The sequence below is a fragment of the Oncorhynchus gorbuscha genome, linkage group LG13, assembly GCF_021184085.1.
Source record: "Oncorhynchus gorbuscha isolate QuinsamMale2020 ecotype Even-year linkage group LG13, OgorEven_v1.0, whole genome shotgun sequence".
In the NCBI taxonomy this organism is placed as follows: domain Eukaryota; kingdom Metazoa; phylum Chordata; class Actinopteri; order Salmoniformes; family Salmonidae; genus Oncorhynchus; species Oncorhynchus gorbuscha.
The window spans coordinates 95,917,953-95,936,396 of NC_060185.1; the positions used below are offsets into that span (position 1 = coordinate 95,917,953).

General features: G+C 43.9%; 1 protein-coding gene and 1 non-coding gene across 2 annotated transcripts; both read right to left on the minus strand.

Annotated features, from left to right (window-relative positions):
• Nucleotides 1-549: 549 nt before the first annotated feature.
• Nucleotides 550-17,465, minus strand: LOC123993756 (elongation factor 1-gamma). Its single transcript, XM_046296223.1, has 11 exons — nt 17,387-17,465; nt 14,840-14,917; nt 14,477-14,557; nt 13,968-14,031; nt 9,629-9,771; nt 7,033-7,176; nt 5,902-6,031; nt 5,173-5,401; nt 3,073-3,245; nt 1,327-1,451; nt 550-906 (listed from the first exon to the last, which is right to left on the minus strand). Exons 1-11 carry the CDS (start codon nt 17,396-17,398, stop codon nt 748-750), a joined length of 1,338 nt encoding a protein of 445 aa, XP_046152179.1. The 5' UTR covers nt 17,399-17,465; the 3' UTR covers nt 550-747.
• LOC123994268 lies at nt 14,161-14,238 on the minus strand. Its single transcript, XR_006831614.1, has one exon. It is a non-coding gene; the product is annotated as a small nucleolar RNA SNORD36 (small nucleolar RNA).
• Nucleotides 17,466-18,444: the final 979 nt, after the last annotated feature.

Below are 18,444 nucleotides of genomic sequence, written 5' to 3' on the forward strand. Positions count from 1 at the left end.
TAAATAAAATGTTTTAAAAAAACTTAAGTATAAGGAATATGGTGCGACAGACCCACTGTATGCACAGAAGAATCCTAAGGTCGAGGGACGGGGAGGCACTAGACGTTCAATTATTTATTTTTCAACACATTAAAAGGCTTTAATGTGCGCAAACAATTATTTTATGGACAGCAATTTAACCATTTATTCATTGTCCAGATTTCAGATCCATGATTGCTATATCAAAACAAATATGATTATTTCACACTGAATTAGGCTGGTCCCAGATCTGTTTGTGCTCTTACCAAATACATTGCTCATTGTTCAGCCAAACATGATAATGACTGACCAGGGATGGCACAAACAGACTGGTACTCTGGCTAGAATTTAAAGGAAATTCAGGCTTATAAAACAGGGTAGCTAGGCGATGGCATACAACAAAGCCACAAAACAGAAAATGGTCAAAATTTTTCGAAGTAAAACAAGTCATCTAGCATTAGATATTTATTTTTTTGGGAGAGGGGGGGGATTCCATCACCCCAATAAAATAAAAAAATCCAGAAAATGGCATTGTGGAAAACATGTTTATTTGTCAACTCAAAACAACCGCTTCTGTTAGGACCATTGAGACACAATCCACTCCAACTGAAGATCAGTTTGAGAAGGTCCAAGTGTAGTTTTAAGGTGTTTGAATGTCCTTTAGGTTAAGGTGTTGATGTATAGCGTCAGACGTATAGGGGGTCATGGTGCCATCCTCCTCCACGCTGCTCACTTGAAGCACTTGCCCTGGTTAAAGGGTTTTCCCACGTGTTTGAACTCTCCCTCCCAAGCAAAGTACTCCTTGACCATGGTCTTGGTTTCGTCGCTGTCGGGGTCCAGTTTGCGCCAGGCGTACGACTCATAATCAATCTGCCAGTCATCAGACAACTACACAGGAGGGAGAAATTATAGGTGGTCAACTAAAAGCAAACTATACAATCATTGAATTCCCAACATTGGGACAGAAGAATGAACCTGTAGGGTCAATTGTATATGGTTATAGCACATGGTTCTCCAAGAGCACGTTTTCAATGCAGAACTGCAGCGGTAATTCTCTCTGACACCCTTAGGCCCAGTTCTCCAGACACAGATCAACTTCAGTCCTGGACTAAAAAGCTTGGTCAAGGGAACATTTAAAATGTTTAATCCTGGTCTACACTTAATATATATGTCTGGGAAACCAGTCCCCAGTGTATCCCCAAGACTGTTCAGTCAACTTTATTATTCCACAGGGGGAATAATGGACAGGAATTGTCTACTGAAATGACCTTCCACCCCAAAACAGCCCAAGGGGAAACAGAAACTCACAGTGAAAGCTAAGTCCTGTCCTCTGAAGATCCAGATTCCAGAAATGCTACTGTCGTTGTTCCCGCCGAACAGGATCACGCTGGCAAAGCCGTTCTTGCGGAGTTTGTCAAGTCGCTGGAACATTCCTGAAAGATGAAGCAGTTCTCAGTACCCCTCGGACATTCTCAGCCCCCCGGGACATTCTCAGCCCCCCCAGGACATTCTCAGCCCCCCCAGGACATTCTCAGCCCCCCAGGACATTCTCAGCCCCCCAGGACATTCTCAGCCCCCCCCCCCAGGACATTCTCAGCCCCCCCAGGACATTCTCAGCCCCCCCCAGGACATTCTCAGCCCCCCCCCCCAGGACATTCTCAGCCCCCCCCAGGACATTCTCAGCCCCCCAGGACATTCTCAGCCCCCCCCCCCAGGACATTCTCAGCCCCCCCCCCCAGGACATTCTCAGCCCCCCCCAGGACATTCTCAGCCCCCCCCAGGACATTCTCAGCCCCCCCAGGACATTCTCAGCCCCCCAGGACATTCTCAGCCCCCCCCAACATTCCGTCTTTGACAATGATTGCTACATGTGAAATCCTTGATGAAATACACAGCCGCTATGCGGCGTGAAGAGACATTCTCAGCCCCCCAGGACATTCTGTAATCACCCCAGGACATTCTCAGCCCCAGCAGCTGGAGTCTGATTCTCGACTGTTCTACATCTCACCCATGAAGTTGCGGGGCAGTGGGTATCTAGAGCCTACGGCCGGCTGTGGGTATATAGGCCTACATTCTGTGGGTAGCCCCCGGCCGGCTGGACATTCTCAGCCCCCGGCCGGCTGTGGGTATATAGAGCCTACGGCCGGCTGTGGGTATATAGAGCCTACGGCCGGCTGTGGGTATATAGAGCCTACGGCCGGCTGTGGGTATATAGAGCCTACGGCCGGCTGTGGGTAATGAGCTACATGTGGGTAATCCTTGATGAAATACACCTAGGCCGGCTGTGGGTATATGAGCCTGGCCGGCTGTGGGATTAGAGCATGTACGGCAAATGTGGGTATATAGAGCCTACGGCCGGCTGTGGGTAATCAGCCTACGGTGTGGGTATATAGAGCCTACGGCCGGCTGTGGGTATCACAGCTACGGCTGGCTGTGGGTAATGATCCTAGCCGCTGGGGTCTGAGCCTACGGCCGGCTGTGGGTATATAGCCTACGGACGGCTGTGGGTATATCTACGGACGGCTGTGGGTATATAGAGCCTACGGCCGGCTGTGGGTATATAGAGCCTACGGCCGGCTGTGGGTATATAGAGCCTACGGCCGGCTGTGGGTATATAGAGCCTACGGCCGGCTGTGGGTATATAGAGCCTACGGACGGCTGTGGGTATATAGAGCCTACGGACGGCTGTGGGTATATAGAGCCTACGGACGGCTGTGGGTATATAGAGCCTACGGACGGCTGTGGGTATATAGAGCCTACGGACGGCTGTGCGTATATAGAGCCTACGGACGGCTGTGGGTATATAGAGCCTACGGACGGCTGTGGGTATATAGAGCCTACGGACGGCTGTGCGTATATAGAGCCTACGGACGGCTGTGGTATGTATGGCTGTGGGTATATAGAGCCTACGGACGGCTGTGGTGTGGATGGCTGTGGGTAGAGAGCCTATGAATGGTTGTGGTATGGATGGCTGTGGGTATAGAGCCTATGAATGGTTGTGGTGTGGATGGCTGTGGGTATAGAGCCTATGGATGGCTGTGGTAGGTATCTCACCCATGATGAGGTTGCAGCTCATGAAGGTCATGGTAAGCTCCTCGGGGAATTTGTACTCGCCGTACCAGATGGAGTAGCCCTCCTTGTCAAAGTGTTCCCAGAAGTGGGGCACGGCTACAGTCAGCGTGTCCTCGTTAGAGTACTTCCTCTTGAACTCGTCCATGACAAACGCACTGCAGGAAGAGGAGCGAGGAATCAGGAGAACAGGGGGAGAGATTGTACACTCCCTAGTCACCTAATAACTCAAGAGGTTAAAATATATACAAAGCATTCGGAAAGTATTCAGACCGAAAACTTTTTGCACATTGTTATTTTACAGCCTTATTCTAAAATTCTCATCCATCTCTACACACACGACAAAGCGAAAAACAGTTAAATATTATTAGTAATATCCCACAGGGCTAATGGCAGTAGATTTGAGGGTAAAGCTATGAGGCATTTCCAACGACTAGAGGCCACATAGACCGTCAGGACAGACCTCCGTACTAGAGCCCACAGAGACCGTCAGGACAGACCTCCGTACTAGAGCCCCTAGAGACCGTCAGGACAGACCTCCGTACTAGAGCCCACAGAGACCGTCAGGACAGACCTCCGTACTAGAGCCCCTAGAGACCGCCAGGACAGACCTCCGTACTAGAGCCCACAGAGACCGTCAGGACAGACCTCCGTACTAGAGCCCCTAGAGACAGGACAGACCTCCGTACTAGAGCCCCTAGAGACAGGACAGACCTCCGTACTAGAGCCCCTAGAGACCGTCAGGACAGACCTCCGTAGAGCCCCTAGAGACCGTCAGGACAGACCTCCGTACTAGAGCCCCTAGAGACCGTCAGGACAGACCTCCGTACTAGAGCCCACAGAGACCGTCAGGACAGACCTCCGTACTAGAGCCCCTAGAGACCGTCAGGACAGACCTCCGTACTAGAGCCCACAGAGACCGTCAGGACAGACCTCCGTACTAGAGCCCCTAGAGACCGTCAGGACAGACCTCCGTACTAGAGCCCCTAGAGACCGTCAGGACAGACCTCCGTACTAGAGCCCACAGGGTATTCCAGAAAGAAGGATTATTATTCAACTAACTAATAGCCACATGTAATTTAGGATTTGTTGGTTGATTGAAGGTGATTTTTCTGCATTTTATATATACACAAACACTGCAGTTCAACACAGAGATTGGAATAATAGTGACATTTTGAAAATGTTAATTCCCTTTTAGTGTAGGAACTGTTTGGTAGGGAAAAGCCTAAAATGTCAGCCTGTTCTGGTGTGATAAGAGTTTTGGCCTGCCTGGTGACATCACCAAGCATTAAATTAGTTAGACCAATAAGAAAGAGAGCTGAAAACCTCTGCCAATAACATCTGCCACCCACTCAAACAGTCCTTGAGAAATTGCTCTTCGCTACGAAGCTAGTTTTGTTCATTCATTTGTTCAAAATCACAGTAAGGTACTTAATCGTTACACAGAAATGATTTGATATCGAGATAAAAACAGAAGCATTGGTCCTTTAAAAAAAAAAAAAAAAGCTACATTTGTAGACTATAATGACAATTTTAAGTCTATTCCTCAAAAAAGATTCAGTTATTTCAAGCAACTTTGGACAGCTGGCCAACTCACTGATCCAGCCTTCTTGGACAGCCCCCAGTCCTCAAATGTGTTTGAAAGGTTAAAGTTCAGCTTTTTTTAAATGAACCAGTAAATCTATAGTTATTTCTGGTTGCTAAATCAAAGTTAGCTGGCTAACTCATTGATCCAGCTTTATAATATACCCCCTTTGGGTCAATGAGTTAGCTGGCTAACTTTGATAAACAACCCAAAACAACTGATTCATTAAGAAAACTAAACTTTTTTTTTTTTGCGGGGAGTCTCATCTATTTTATGAGGGGGCCCTGCATCTACACAATTTATAAATACAACATAATATAAATGATTACACAAATACTCCCAAGTGTTTTAAATTGTTGAGTCAATTACACCATGACAAGCTCATCTTTACATAAAAAAATAATAATTATATCACAATATTTAGGCAAGTTAGCTGGCTAACTCATTAATCCAGCTTCACAAGTATAACCCTCAGGTCTGATGTGTGACATATGATGTACCTCTTTGGTAGGTGAGCGAAAGGGTCCTTTGTTTTGGGTTCTGAAGCCAGAGCTGCTTCACACTCGTCCATTTCCTCCTCGGCAGGGGCAGCTTCCTTCTCTTCCTTCTTCTTCTTATCTTTCTTCTCCTGAGGTTTGCCTGCCTCCTTTCCAGCCTTCTCTTTCTTGGGAGGGGCGTCTTTCTTGGGAAGGCTGTCCTTCTTGGGCTGCATGTCAGAGAACTTCTTGGCTGGAGAATAAAGACATTCAATAAAAGACATTGAATAACAAATCCAGTGTAGTGCACTACACCGAGTGTTTCCCTGTGTTTGAATCTTTTAACATCAAAACAAAATGTCATTAACCATTTGACCACAATATTAGCATAAATCAGTGCTTTAAGAGGGGGTGTACCAGCACCACTCATAATCATATAGTAACTATTGTCCCAGGTCTTCTAGTCAGATTGTTGTAGATTGGGTCTACTTTAACCTGTGCCAAAGTCCTGCGTTATTCTCCCAAGGATTAGATTTCACAACGAGGGGGATGCCTCTGTCATGATAGTACGGTCTTGGGTGGGTGACAAATTACTTCATATAACTTTTTCGATCTTCTCCATGAAAACTTCTAATTTAGAAATCTATCAAAATATGTCAAATGTGCAAAATTTACAACACAATAATTATAATTATATATTATGGAACTAGAACAATATGTGGAAGAATCCTTTCTTCTACAGTTGGTCCTTACGATCAAACTGGGCCATCTTGTCGCAGAGCTTGACCTCTCCGAGCACGGTCTTGAACTGGGGCTGGTTGACGCAGGTCTGGAACCAACGGGTCACGTTGGGGAAAGGTTGGCGGAAGGAAGGCTCAAGGACCTACAGGAAGAGGAGAGGGACATTTAAAGCCACGAGGACAGCTCCACTAATCTAAACAAAAGATGCAGCATTTAGGCCAATGTCTCCCATACATTGGTCAAGTTTGTAGCTAGAGGTGATATGTGCAGTCATAAGGGTTCTGCCCCGAGGACTAGTGAAATACTAACCCTAGGCTAAGTCATTAGACATCAAAGCCACATATAGGCCAGTTTCCCGGGACCCAGATTAAATCCAGTCCTGGATTCAAAACCCTTCCTGTTGTAGTCCATCACTATGGTTACCCTGTCTCTGGTAAACCATCCTGAATGGAACACTGTTGTCGTCCATCACTATGGTTACCCTGTCTCTGGGAAACCATCCTGAATGGAACACTGTTGTAGTCCATCACTATGGTTACCCTGTCTCTGGTAAACCATCCTGAATGGAACACTGTTGTAGTCCATCACTATGGTTACCCTGTCTCTGGTAAACCATCCTGAATGGAACACTGTTGTCGTCCATCACTATGGTTACCCTGTCTCTGGTAAACCATCCTGAATGGAACACTGTTGTCGTCCATCACTATGGTTACCCTGTCTCTGGTAAACCATCCTGAATGGAACACTGTTGTCGTCCATCACTATGGTTACACTGTCTCTGGTAAACCATCCTGAATGGAACACTGTTGTAGTCCATCACTATGGTTACCCTGTCTCTGGTAAACCATCCTGAATGGAACACTGTTGTCGTCCATCACTATGGTTACCCCGTCTCTGGTAAACCCTAAAGGGAACACTTCCCTATATAAGTGCCCTTAATGGGGAGCCAATTTGAGACACAGCCCGTTTAAATATGAGGGGTTCCCTGATTCAACAAGCCATTGAGTAGCCAAATGTGTGCAGTTCAAGAGGTACTTTCTTGAGGAATGGATATGGAAACACCCACCTAGGTGAAGGCAGAGGACATGAAGCCTCTAGGTATTTGTTGTCATAACAGTAAAAAAAGAAAAAAGAATATCAAACCTGTTTAAAGAGCCAGATCATGCTACAGGCCACGCTGATATCAGCTAGGCTGACTCGCTCTCCAACCAGGAAGGTCCTGGTGTTGAGGTGATGGTCGAGGACAGACAGAACCTTCTTCACCTCCTCCTTGGCCTGCTCTGTTGCCTGGACACACACACACACACAATGCATTACATTTACAATAAATACATTACATTGTGCAAGTCTAGAGGCTACAGGGTGAGAGACATGGCACAAAATTAACAAACCAGAACAGATACGTTTGCTCCTAAGACACTCCATTTAGCATTAGTCACCTAAACAAATGTTAAAATTGTCACGTGACATCCTATAGTATGTGACTTAACCTTCTCTGGGTGTTGTGAGATACATTAATAACAGCAATACAGACTATGGGTGTGAACGCTAAAACCAAAATGCAAGATCACAATGAGTCATCACAAAACATGTTTTGTGTTATAACCCAAATAGACGATAGGCTATGAAGGCCTGGAGAAAGTTTACATTAAATAATTATGGTAATTGAAATAAAAATGAGAGGGGAAGAGGTGAACTTTAAAACTACTTCGGTAAATTTGTAGATTAGTAATGTTCTGCACTAATATCACACAGGGCTAACGGCAGTAGGTTTGAGGGTAAAGCTATGAGGCTTTTCCAACGACTAGAGCCCCCAGAGATGAGTCTGTGAGGATAGACCTCAGCACTAGAGCCCTCCAGAGAAGAGTCTGTGAGGATAGACCTCAGCACTAGAGCCCTCCAGAGAAGAGTCTGTCAGGACAGACCTCAGCACTAGAGCCCCCCAGAGAAGAGTCTGTCAGGATAGACCTCAGCACTAGAGCCCCCCAGAGACGAGTCTGTCAGGATAGACCTCAGCACTAGAGCCTCCCCAGAGACGAGTCTGTCAGGACAGACCTCAGCACTAGAGCCCCCCAGAGAAGAGTCTGTCAGGATAGACCTCAGCACTAGAGCCCCCCAGAGACGAGTCTGTCAGGACAGACCTCAGCACTAGAGCGGATCACCACCTCAAGCTGAACCTCGGCAAGACGGAGCTGCTCTTCCTCCCGGGGAAGGACTGCCCGTTCCATGATCTTGCCATCACGGTTGACAACTCCATTGTGTCCTCCTCCCAGAGCGCTAAGAACCTTGGCGTGATCCTGGACAACACCCTGTCGTTCTCAACCAACATCAAGGCGGTGGCCCGTTCCTGTAGGTTCATGCTCTACAACATCCGCAGAGTACGACCCTGCCTTACATAGGAAGCGGCGCAGGTCCTAATCCAGGCACTTGTCATCTCCCGTCTGGATTACTGCAACTCGCTGTTGGCTGGGCTCCCTGCCTGTGCCATTAAACCCCTTCAACTCATCCAGAACGCCGCAGCCCGTCTGGTGTTCAACCTTCCCAAGTTCTCTCACGTCACCCCGCTCCTCCGTTCTCTCCACTGGCTTCCAGTTGAAGCTCGCATCCGCTACAAGACCATGGTGCTTGCCTACGGAGCTGTGAGGGGAACGGCACCTCAGTACCTCCAGGCTCTGATCAGGCCCTACACCCAAACAAGGGCACTGCGTTCATCCACCTCTGGCCTGCTCGCCTCCCTACCATTTACATTTACATTTACATTTAAGTCATTTAGCAGACGCTCTACAGCTCCCGCTCAGCCCAGTCAAAACTGTTTGCTGCTCTGCCCCCCAATGGTGGAACAAACTCCCTCACGACGCCAGGACAGCGGAGTCAATCACCACCTTCCGGAGACACCTGAAACCCCACCTCTTTAAGGAATACCTAGGATAGGATAAGTAATCCCTCTCACCCCCCCCCCTTTAAGATTTAGATGCACTATTGTAAAGTGACTGTTCCACTCGATGTCATAAGGTGAATGCACCAATTTGTAAGTCGCTCTGGATAAGAGCGTCTGCTAAATGACTTGTGGTCCTTCTGTAGCTCAGTTGGTAGAGCATGGCGCTTGTAACGCCAGGGTAGTGGGTTCGATCCCCGGGACCACCCATACGTAGAATGTATGCACACATGACTGTAAGTCGCTTTGGATAAAAGCGTCTGCTAAATGGCATATATTATATTATTATTATTATTACTTAAATGTAAATGTTAAATGTAGAGCCCCTCCAGAGACGAGTCCGCCAGCATAGACCTCAGCACTCAGATGTTTAACAAAACAAATATAATTTGTACCCAGTGGAATATTCCAGAAAGCAGGATGTATTTTATTTTCTAGTCTGTCTTTTCTTAGCATGTTGTGGCGAAAAGAAATCCGTATGAGACTAATGCTAAATCGCTAGTTAGCTAATAAATGTACTGAGTCAGATCACACCTAGCAAGTCTATACAGCCTGATACCAGTGCTGCTGTAGGCTTATATTAGCATGTTTGTGCAACAGTATCTTCTAAATCAGGGAGAAATAGGCAAAAGCATGAATTTGTTAGCTAGAGTAAGTGGGAAAAAAATCCAAATGATTTGCTTCATAAACAATCTGAGTGTCTGGTAGATTAAAACCATGGTTGTGATACCTGATCGTCTACAGTGCAATTTCAATAAAGAGTGGCTGGAAAGCGCGTCAGTATACAGTGATAGCAGTACATACCTGCTTGTTGAACTGCATGATTCCCAAGGTTGGGAAGACCCACGCAGAGGCTGGAGGGATGATTTCAGCATCAGCAAAGCTTACCCACTGAAGCACCTGGGACTGGGTCTGGGGACTGCTGCCACGCAGGGCCTCATTGCTCACTGGAGGAGAAGACAGTACATTCGATGATAATGTGGGCACAGATCTTGACTTCTTATGGCTGCAGGGGCCGTAATTGAGTAGCTTGGATGAAAGGCGCCCAGAGTAAACGGCCTTCTCCTCAGTCCCAGTTACTAATATATGCATATTATTATTAGTATTGGATAGAAAACACTGAAGTTTCTAAAACTGTTTGAATGATGTCTGCGAGTATAACAGAACTCATATGGCTAGCAAAAAACCCGAGAAGAAATCCAAACAGGAAGTGAGAAATCTGAGGTTGGTATATTTTCAACCCAGGCCTAATGAATTCACATTGGGATATGAATGAAGTTGCACTTCCTAGGGCTTCCACTAGATGTCAACTGTCTTTAGAAACTTGAATGAGGCGTCTGTGTTATGGGACTGAATAAGAGCTGAATGAGTCAGGTTACTGGCAGAGAGCCATTTCCTGGTCACGCACATTTCACATGATATCGACCTGCGTTCCGTTGCTTCTCTAGACACAAAGGAATTCTCTGGTTGGAACTTTATTGAAGATTTATGATAAAAACATCCTAATGATTGATTCTATACTTAATTTGAAATGTTACTTCGACCTGTAATATAACTTTTAGAAGTTTTTGTCCGAAGTAATGCACAAGCGTTTCGATATGTGTACCTAACGCTAACAAAAGTAGCTACTTGGACATAAATAACAGACATTATCGAACGAATCAAGCATTTGTTGTGGAACTGCGATTCCTGGGAGTGCTGTCTGATGAAGATCAAAGGGAATATTTATGTGATTTCTGGTTTTTGTTGACTCCATGGCGGCTAATTTGATTATTTTTCTGAGCGCCGTCTCAGACTATTGCATGGCTTGCTTTTTCCGTAAAGTATTTTTTAAAATCTGACACAGCGGATGCATTAACTTCTTATGGCTGCAGGGGCAGTACTGAGTAGCTTGGATGAAAGGTGCCCATATCAAACGGACTGCTCCTCAGTCATAGTTGCTAATATTTGCATATTATTAGTAGTATTGGATAGAAAACACTGGCGTTTCTAAAACTGTTTGAACGATGTCTTGCGAGTATAACAGAACTCATATTGGCAGGCAAAATTCTGAGTTGAAAACAGGAAGTCAGAAATCGGAGCTTGTATGCATTCACCAATTCCCCAATGAAATCCCCTTGAGATATGAATGATGTTGCACTGCCTAGGGGTTCCACTAGATGTCAACCATCAATAGAAATTATAATGAGGCCTCTATGTTGTTGTGGGAGTGAATGAGAACAGAATATGTCAGATGTCCATCAAGCAGCCATTTTGTGATCCCATTTTGTGATCCTTTTTACTCATGGTAGTCACCTGCGTTCCATTGCTCATGAAGACAAGAAAGAATACTCCGGTTGGAACTTTATTGAAGCTGTATGTTAAGGAGAAGTTTATCTAAAGTTCCATGTATAACACTTGAATTTATCAACATTTATAATGAGTATTTCTGTGAATTCATGTGACTCTGCAATATCACTGCATGTTTTGGAACTACTGAACGTAACAGGCCAATGTATAATAAGATTTTTGGATATAAATATTAACTTTACCGAACAAAACACATTTATTGTGTAACATGAAGTCCTATGAGTATCATCTGATGAAGATAAAAGGTTAGTGATTAATTTTCTCTCTATTTCTGCTTTTTGTGACTCTTTGGCTGGAAAAATGGCTGGGTTTTTCTGTGAGTTGGTGGTGACCTAACAATCGTTTGTGGAGCTTTCGCTGGAAAGCATTTTTGAAATCAGACACTGTGGCTGGATTAACAAGAATTGTATCTTTAAAATAGTGCCTAATACTTGCACGTTTGAGAAATTTGATTTATGAAATTTCTGTTGATTTGAATATGGCGCCCAGCAATTTCATTGGCTGTTGGCGAGGGGTTCCGCTAGCGGAGCGGGGTTCCGGCTAGTCCTAGACAGGTTAAGATGGGTAAGGGAATTGCTGTTATATGAAAATGTTCAGAGGATGTAACATCTAGCACTCTGATTCGGGTGATTCGATCCCTGATCCTATCACACGGAGCCCTAACCGGCTGCTCGCGTGCTCCATCGTGCATACATTTATTTTGTCCCCCCCACACCAAACGCAATCACGACACGCAGGATAAAATATCTAAACAAACTCTGAACCAATTACATTAATTTGGGAACAGGCCGAAAAGCATTAAACATTTATGGCAATTTAGCTAGTTAGCTTGCTAGCGAATTTGTCCTATTTATCTAGCTTGCTGTTGCTAGCTAATTTGTCCTGGGATATAAACATTGAGCTGTTATTTTACCTGAAATGCACAAGGTCCTCTACTCTGACAATGAATCTACACATAAAACGGTCAACCGAATTGTTTCTAGTCATCTCTCCTCCTTCCCGGCTTTTTCATCTTTGAACTTCTATAGTGATTGGCATCTAAACTCTCACAGTATTACTACACCGACTGGCTACACAGTTAGTCTTTCAATCACCCACCTCTGGGTGCACATTTTGTTTTTTTTTGCACTAGCACTAAAAGGCTGATGTAAATAATCAATACTTGATGAGTTGGTTATTTGAATCAGCTGTGTAGTGCTAGGGCAAAAAACTAAACTTTCAAATAAGGGGAGCCGCAGGACAGAGTTTAGAAACCCTGCTTTATTAGACACTACCGGAGAGGACAGGGCCTCAAACCACCTCAGTTCTCTACTAGACACTACAGGCTCAGCCTCGATGACGGCCTGCATAAAAACTAGATTATATTTTTTATAATTCTCACGTGGATTTTGTGTATGCCTTTTTCATGATAGCAGATCTTAGATGTTGATAATGAAGCCTCTGGTTTGATACTGGCTAAACAGGCTTGGGTCGAGTCCCAATTCTCCAAACCTTGTTAAATCCATGTGAGAAAGTGTGCAAATGTACACTGGAAGAAGGATGGAGAATGGAAGATCAAGGTTGCATCCGCAGACATACACCCGATGCAGCCAATCAGGTTTAATGATTGACAGCTGATTAGAAGCATTCAGGTGATGAACTGGGGCCGTTGGAAACCTAACCCTGCATGAGGGCAGCTATCGAGGAGGACGAGGGTAACTGGCCACCCGTCTGCCTGGCGGCAGGTAGCCTAGTTACGTTGGGCCAGTAGCTGAAAGGTTGCTCGTTCAAATGCCCCGAGCTGACAAGGTAAAAATCTGTCGTTCTGCCCCTGAACAAGGCACTTAACCCACTGTTCCCCGGGAGGCCATCATTGTAACTACTGTATTGGACAATGTTCCCTCTAAGAAGGGCGCTCAGAAGAAATCTCTGCCCCCCCCCCCACAGAGAAGCACGTTTCCCTTTACTGTGGGAATTGTGATAGAGTCAACACAATATTAGTCACTTTCAATCCAACATACCGAAACAAAACTGCAAGACTTCGTACACAAAGCTTATTATGCAATAGATTTGGGTTGTAGGCATAACGAATCGGATTCTATTGAACGACTAAGCCCGTACTCTACAGACCAGTGCACCATAACCAATCAGAGCTGCAGTAGGCCTATATGCAAATAGACCATTGCCATATATGGATCTGTCATTTACTTAGAACTGGACTGTGTTCACAGCATGAGCAGTTGTCAGTAGATGCTCTTGTTTTGAGATCAAAGGAAGAGCTGCATTTAGCCACATGCACATTTTGTTAATATCCTTTGCTACTTTGAGTTGTTAGCCCAGTTATAGATGATTCGTAGTCAGCAATAGGGGGAGTGGTTGCATCCAGCAAGACAAAACGTGTGCATGTCTAGCCATCTTTGAAAAGCGAGTAAGGTAAAGAGCTTTTTCTTTTGCCTCAAAGTGGAAGTGATTTATTTTGAGACAGGCTTGAATATGCCAAGTAGCCAATAGGCAGAGAGTAGCATAGATTCTGATTCTCTATAATAAATGGTATGGGAACAATGCATTTTTGTTTCTTGCTTCAACCACCACACTATCTTTTAGTCACCCCCCTTGTCTGAAGGATAAGTGGATAATCAGGTTAATGTCAAGCTCTGCATGTTTTTTCTTCTCCTCAAGTCTCATGGAATGTTGGGCTACATTGAACACCACACATTGGCTGCTACACTGTAGGCTGAATGATAGAACAGCTATTTCCATGTTAAAATGTTTACTCCAGATGCAGAATAAGACAGGATGTGAAAAGCAGACTTACGGTAGTGAGCAATGGCATTACTCTCGAATAGACAGAAGCCGTCATCGCCTTGAAAAGCTGGAACCTGGCGAGGGGGAACAGTAAAAAAAAAAAAGGAAAACAGAGTCAGTCATTTATTTGATTCGTTGGAAAGTCCATTTTCAACACCTGTCCCTAGATGGGAGACACCACCCAATAGCCAATGTTTACGTCTGATGCTCAGGGTTAAAAAGCTCAATAAAAAAAAACTTCATGATTATTTCAGGTGAAGAAATTCAAAACATCATTGCATCATACAAACTATTTTTTTTTGGGGGGGGGATATAGCGCTGCTAACACAGACAATACAACATCTTATCATCCAAGTTCAAGGATATGTACAAGGTAAACCATGTTAGTATCCCAAGTGGCACCCTATTCCCTATATAATATATATATATATATATTCCCTGGTCAAAAGTAGTGCACGGTGTAGGGAATAGGGTGCTATTTCAGATGGATCACATTACAAAATTAATACAGAAACTGACCTTGCCCAAGGGGAAGTTGTTGAGGAAGGCGGGGGTACGGTTCGTCTGCCCGAAGGTGAAGGCGGGGGCGCTGCTGGCCACCTTAAGAGAGACGAGATGATACTTTATTCATCCCAAGAGAAATTAGGCTGCGTTTACTCAGGCAGCCCAATTCTTATCTTTTGCCCAATTATGGCCAACAGAGCTGATCGGTCAAATTACAAATTGGTGGCAAATGATCAGAATTGGGCTGCTTGTGTAAACAGAGTTACATTGTCATCGTTACAGCCGTAGTAAAACCAATATAAATACAACATTTAACAACAAAATCACAGGGCAATAAGAATAAATAAATATGATAAGGCAGGTTTAAACATGTAGTACCTTGAGGCGGGCACCGCTGTACTGGGCTGCAATCTGAGCCTTGAAGGCTCTCCAGTTCTCTGGATACGTGTACAGAGTCTACGGAAGGGAGACGAGAGAACAATCACAACTATATTAAATGGAGAGGAAAACCCTGTACAGTCGTGCTTTTCGATCCAGGTGGTGGTTTAGGCAGGAACAACAAGCAGAAACACCAGTAGCTACATAACTAGTTGTTTCTAACAGTAGGCTTATGCAGGGTGTTCAATCAAAAAACACCTTTTGACCAATGGGTCAAATTATGTTATTAATATGTTAACTTATTGGGAGTTTTTACCCTTGTAGGATGATGTAGAATGAAAATTAGGGTGCCTTAATCAATTGAGGCCAGAGAAAAAAATAAACTGGTAAAAAAATAATCTGGAAAAAAGCATGGCGTCAGCTAGGCTGGCTGGATGCTGCGAGAAAATGCTAAATGACAGGCTCTTCCTTGAACTCATCTTCTTGAATCAGGCGGATATAAAACATAGGACAGATATCGATTTTTAGACATGACATGCATCGTTTATTTATTTTTACCTTTATTTAACTAGGCAAGTCAGTTTAGAACAAAGTCTTATTTTCAATGACGGCCCTAGGAACAGTGGGTTAACTGCCTTGTTCAGGGGCAGAACGGCAGATTTGTACCTCGTCAGCTTTGGGATTAGAATTTGCAACCTTTCGGTTACTAGTCCAACGCCCTTACCACTTGGCTACCCTGCCGCCCTAAGTTAAATAAAAGTCAAATCAAATTTTTTAAATGTAGTAATTTAATAATTTAGCATACGTCTTTCATATTAATGCCAAATTCCTTTTCTTTTTCAACGATTTCTCTCTCTGTAAAATGTCAACGGAGCACTGAGCGGAACAGCAAGCTTTTTACATTGAATTCAGCCCGTGTCATGTTAATTCAGTGACCTGAGGAAACAACTTTACAGACGTTAAACACAACATGTAAAATCCTCGAGACAGTGTGAGAAAGCAGCGCCACTCTGTTATTATTAACGATCGCATTAGGTTACCAAAATCTACTTTTTTGACATCATGTTGATGTGTTGAGAAAAATCGCACTCAAAGATTAAGAACATGAATAATTATATTTGTCTTGGTAAAATGTATTTATAACATTAGGAAGCGAAATTTAATGAAATCTTGTTTTCAACCACTTGGGGCAGTGTGTAGACACCCTACAGTATGGGAGTTTCCCCAGTCACAGATAAAAAGCTTGGTCCTACTTAGGGATGTTACTGTCACGAGTCATGACTGCAGTCAAATACCAAATTTGGGGAAGATCATTTTCACCATAAAAAATTAATAAACAAAACTTTATTATAAAGCACTAAAAGGCATCAAATTTGCAGTGTATTTTGAGAATGGCGTACTCCAGAAAATGTATTGTATTTTGGAAAATGTGCACTTCTAGCCTACTGTCCTGTGCTCATTGCTACGCTTATGTGACGAAATAGCCTAAATAGTTTACCAACATTTTAAGCTAATGCTACTTCCTTATGTTGTGCCCTGCGTTTAACCAGTGGTAAACAGACTGCTGCAGCCCGATTGGCTAAACACAACATCCGAGACTTGCATCCCTTGATATTAGTCACTTTATGGATGTTTTAAGTGCTAACCACGGGGATAGGGATATATAGCCAGCTGTATACACTAACTTCGGACGGTAAGATGAAACGACTGAATATTGCCATCTGTCAGGCTTTGGGCTAGCCTAGAAGCTGATTGTTGGTATAAAATAAAATAAACATTTTAAATAATACATCAGAATAATGTCAGTAAAACAGCTTTAAAACATATATATATATCACAACAGCTACACAACAAGCAACTCAATTGGCCCCTTGGTGTTGGGAATGTACAGGATATGCCCATTGTTACAACCAGTGTAGGCAGCGGTTACACCCCTTTAAATCTCACTTCCTTGCATTGGCAACTGAGCTTGCTAAAGTCAAAGTTATGCCAAGTCATTAGGGCACATCACTTGCGGATCACAAAGATACTTTGGCAATCATAATTAATATCCTGTATTGGTGGTGGCCTACCCCTAAAGTTGACGACAATCCTATCCAAACAGCAAGCGAACTAGTTAGTTTGATACCTACTGTTACCTAGTACCACCTACTTTCCTAGCTATTTAGCCAAGTATGCTCCCCAGAGACTCCGGATGGCAATGACTGGATACTGGAAATAAAACTGGAAATAAGCCATGACACACAACGTACAAAATCGACAGCAAGTAATTTCATTCATTAATCGTCACGGACTCTGAAGAACCCAACGTGGCACAAGGAACAGAAAGAGGCGTCATTTTACCATCGCAAATGCTATTATCCTGCATCGTCAATGAATACTTTGAGGGGTTAAAAAAATAAACATAGCAATGAAGTTTAAAGTGGCTAAATGTGTCAGGAATACTAAAGGTAATGGATAAGTAGACGGATGGGGGAGATTTTGTACAGATGGTTGCTGAAAAGCAAATAACATTTAAGTGACAAGGCATCTCTCCATCTTACTCACCCCTGCCGCCATCTTTAGGACGAGAGAAAGGAAGACTCAGGGCGCGCACCAGTGACGTATTTACTGCCTGTTGGGGCGCGTCGCTGAAATCAAACGTTGACTGAACATGCTGAAAATAAATGGGCATTTCTGCCCCCCAAAAAAGACAACATGAAGCTGTGTTTTAATACCCATACTATTATACGATATACTTCATACTATTGGTATACTATTAGTTCATTTGAGTATACGGTAAGCGAACACTGTACTAGCGCTTCGCCTGTCTGCCGGAAGTTGACGCTGTTGCTATGCAACCGCTTGCGAGTTTGTTAGCGTAACATGCTGACCAGATCGGACACGTCGCCTGCGCGAGCGTCGTAAAAATAAATTTAGAAATCCATGTTATTCAATTATTGCACCCACACTGCTTGCGCGCGCCATCCAGCGTCTGCGACGCCAAGGGCTCGATGGCGCACGCGCGCAGCCGGTTTGGGTTCCTTTCCATCACAGTATAAGAACAACTGTTTACATACATCCTGTCGGTTCTCTGCTCTGCCCTGCTGGTATTACAGTGAGCCCATATATACGAAAGTTGCATTTGCCATTTATTACCTAGCTAATAAAAAAAAATACATAGTATACAATCAGTGACTCATTGTTATATTTATCCTGATACCAGATTCGAATTTACGCAACTCTAACAGTTGTACATAAGGATAGCGTAGATAACAAATTGTCAGTCAAAATAACGTGTAATGTAACTTATTTGAAAAGTTATTACATTGCTCGAACATGTTGTTTAACATTTGTCATAATTAGTTAGAGCAATGAATCCGGCTGCATATTTTCCGCCATTTTCTTCAAAAACTGAAAACGCGGTGATGTATTTTTGATGTAGAATTGCATTATGGTCCCAAAAATCAAAGTGGGGACGATTTTGCGTTACAACAGTAAAATGTAATGCATTTTTCGAAGTTGGTTTCAAAGAATTTCCATTGATTGAATGTGATGAATAGGTCTGTATCCCATTTGTTATTTGTGTGTATTTTAAAAAGCACAACACATACGAAATGAAGCAG

Coding starts and splice junctions, on each gene's coding strand:
- LOC123993756 (XM_046296223.1), bottom strand. Junction 7,177..9,628: donor TCATGCAGTTCAACAAGCAG/GTATGTACTGCT, acceptor GTGTGTGTCCAG/GCAACAGAGCAGGCCAAGGA. Junction 6,032..7,032: donor TGATCTGGCTCTTTAAACAG/GTTTGATATTCT, acceptor CTCTTCCTGTAG/GTCCTTGAGCCTTCCTTCCG.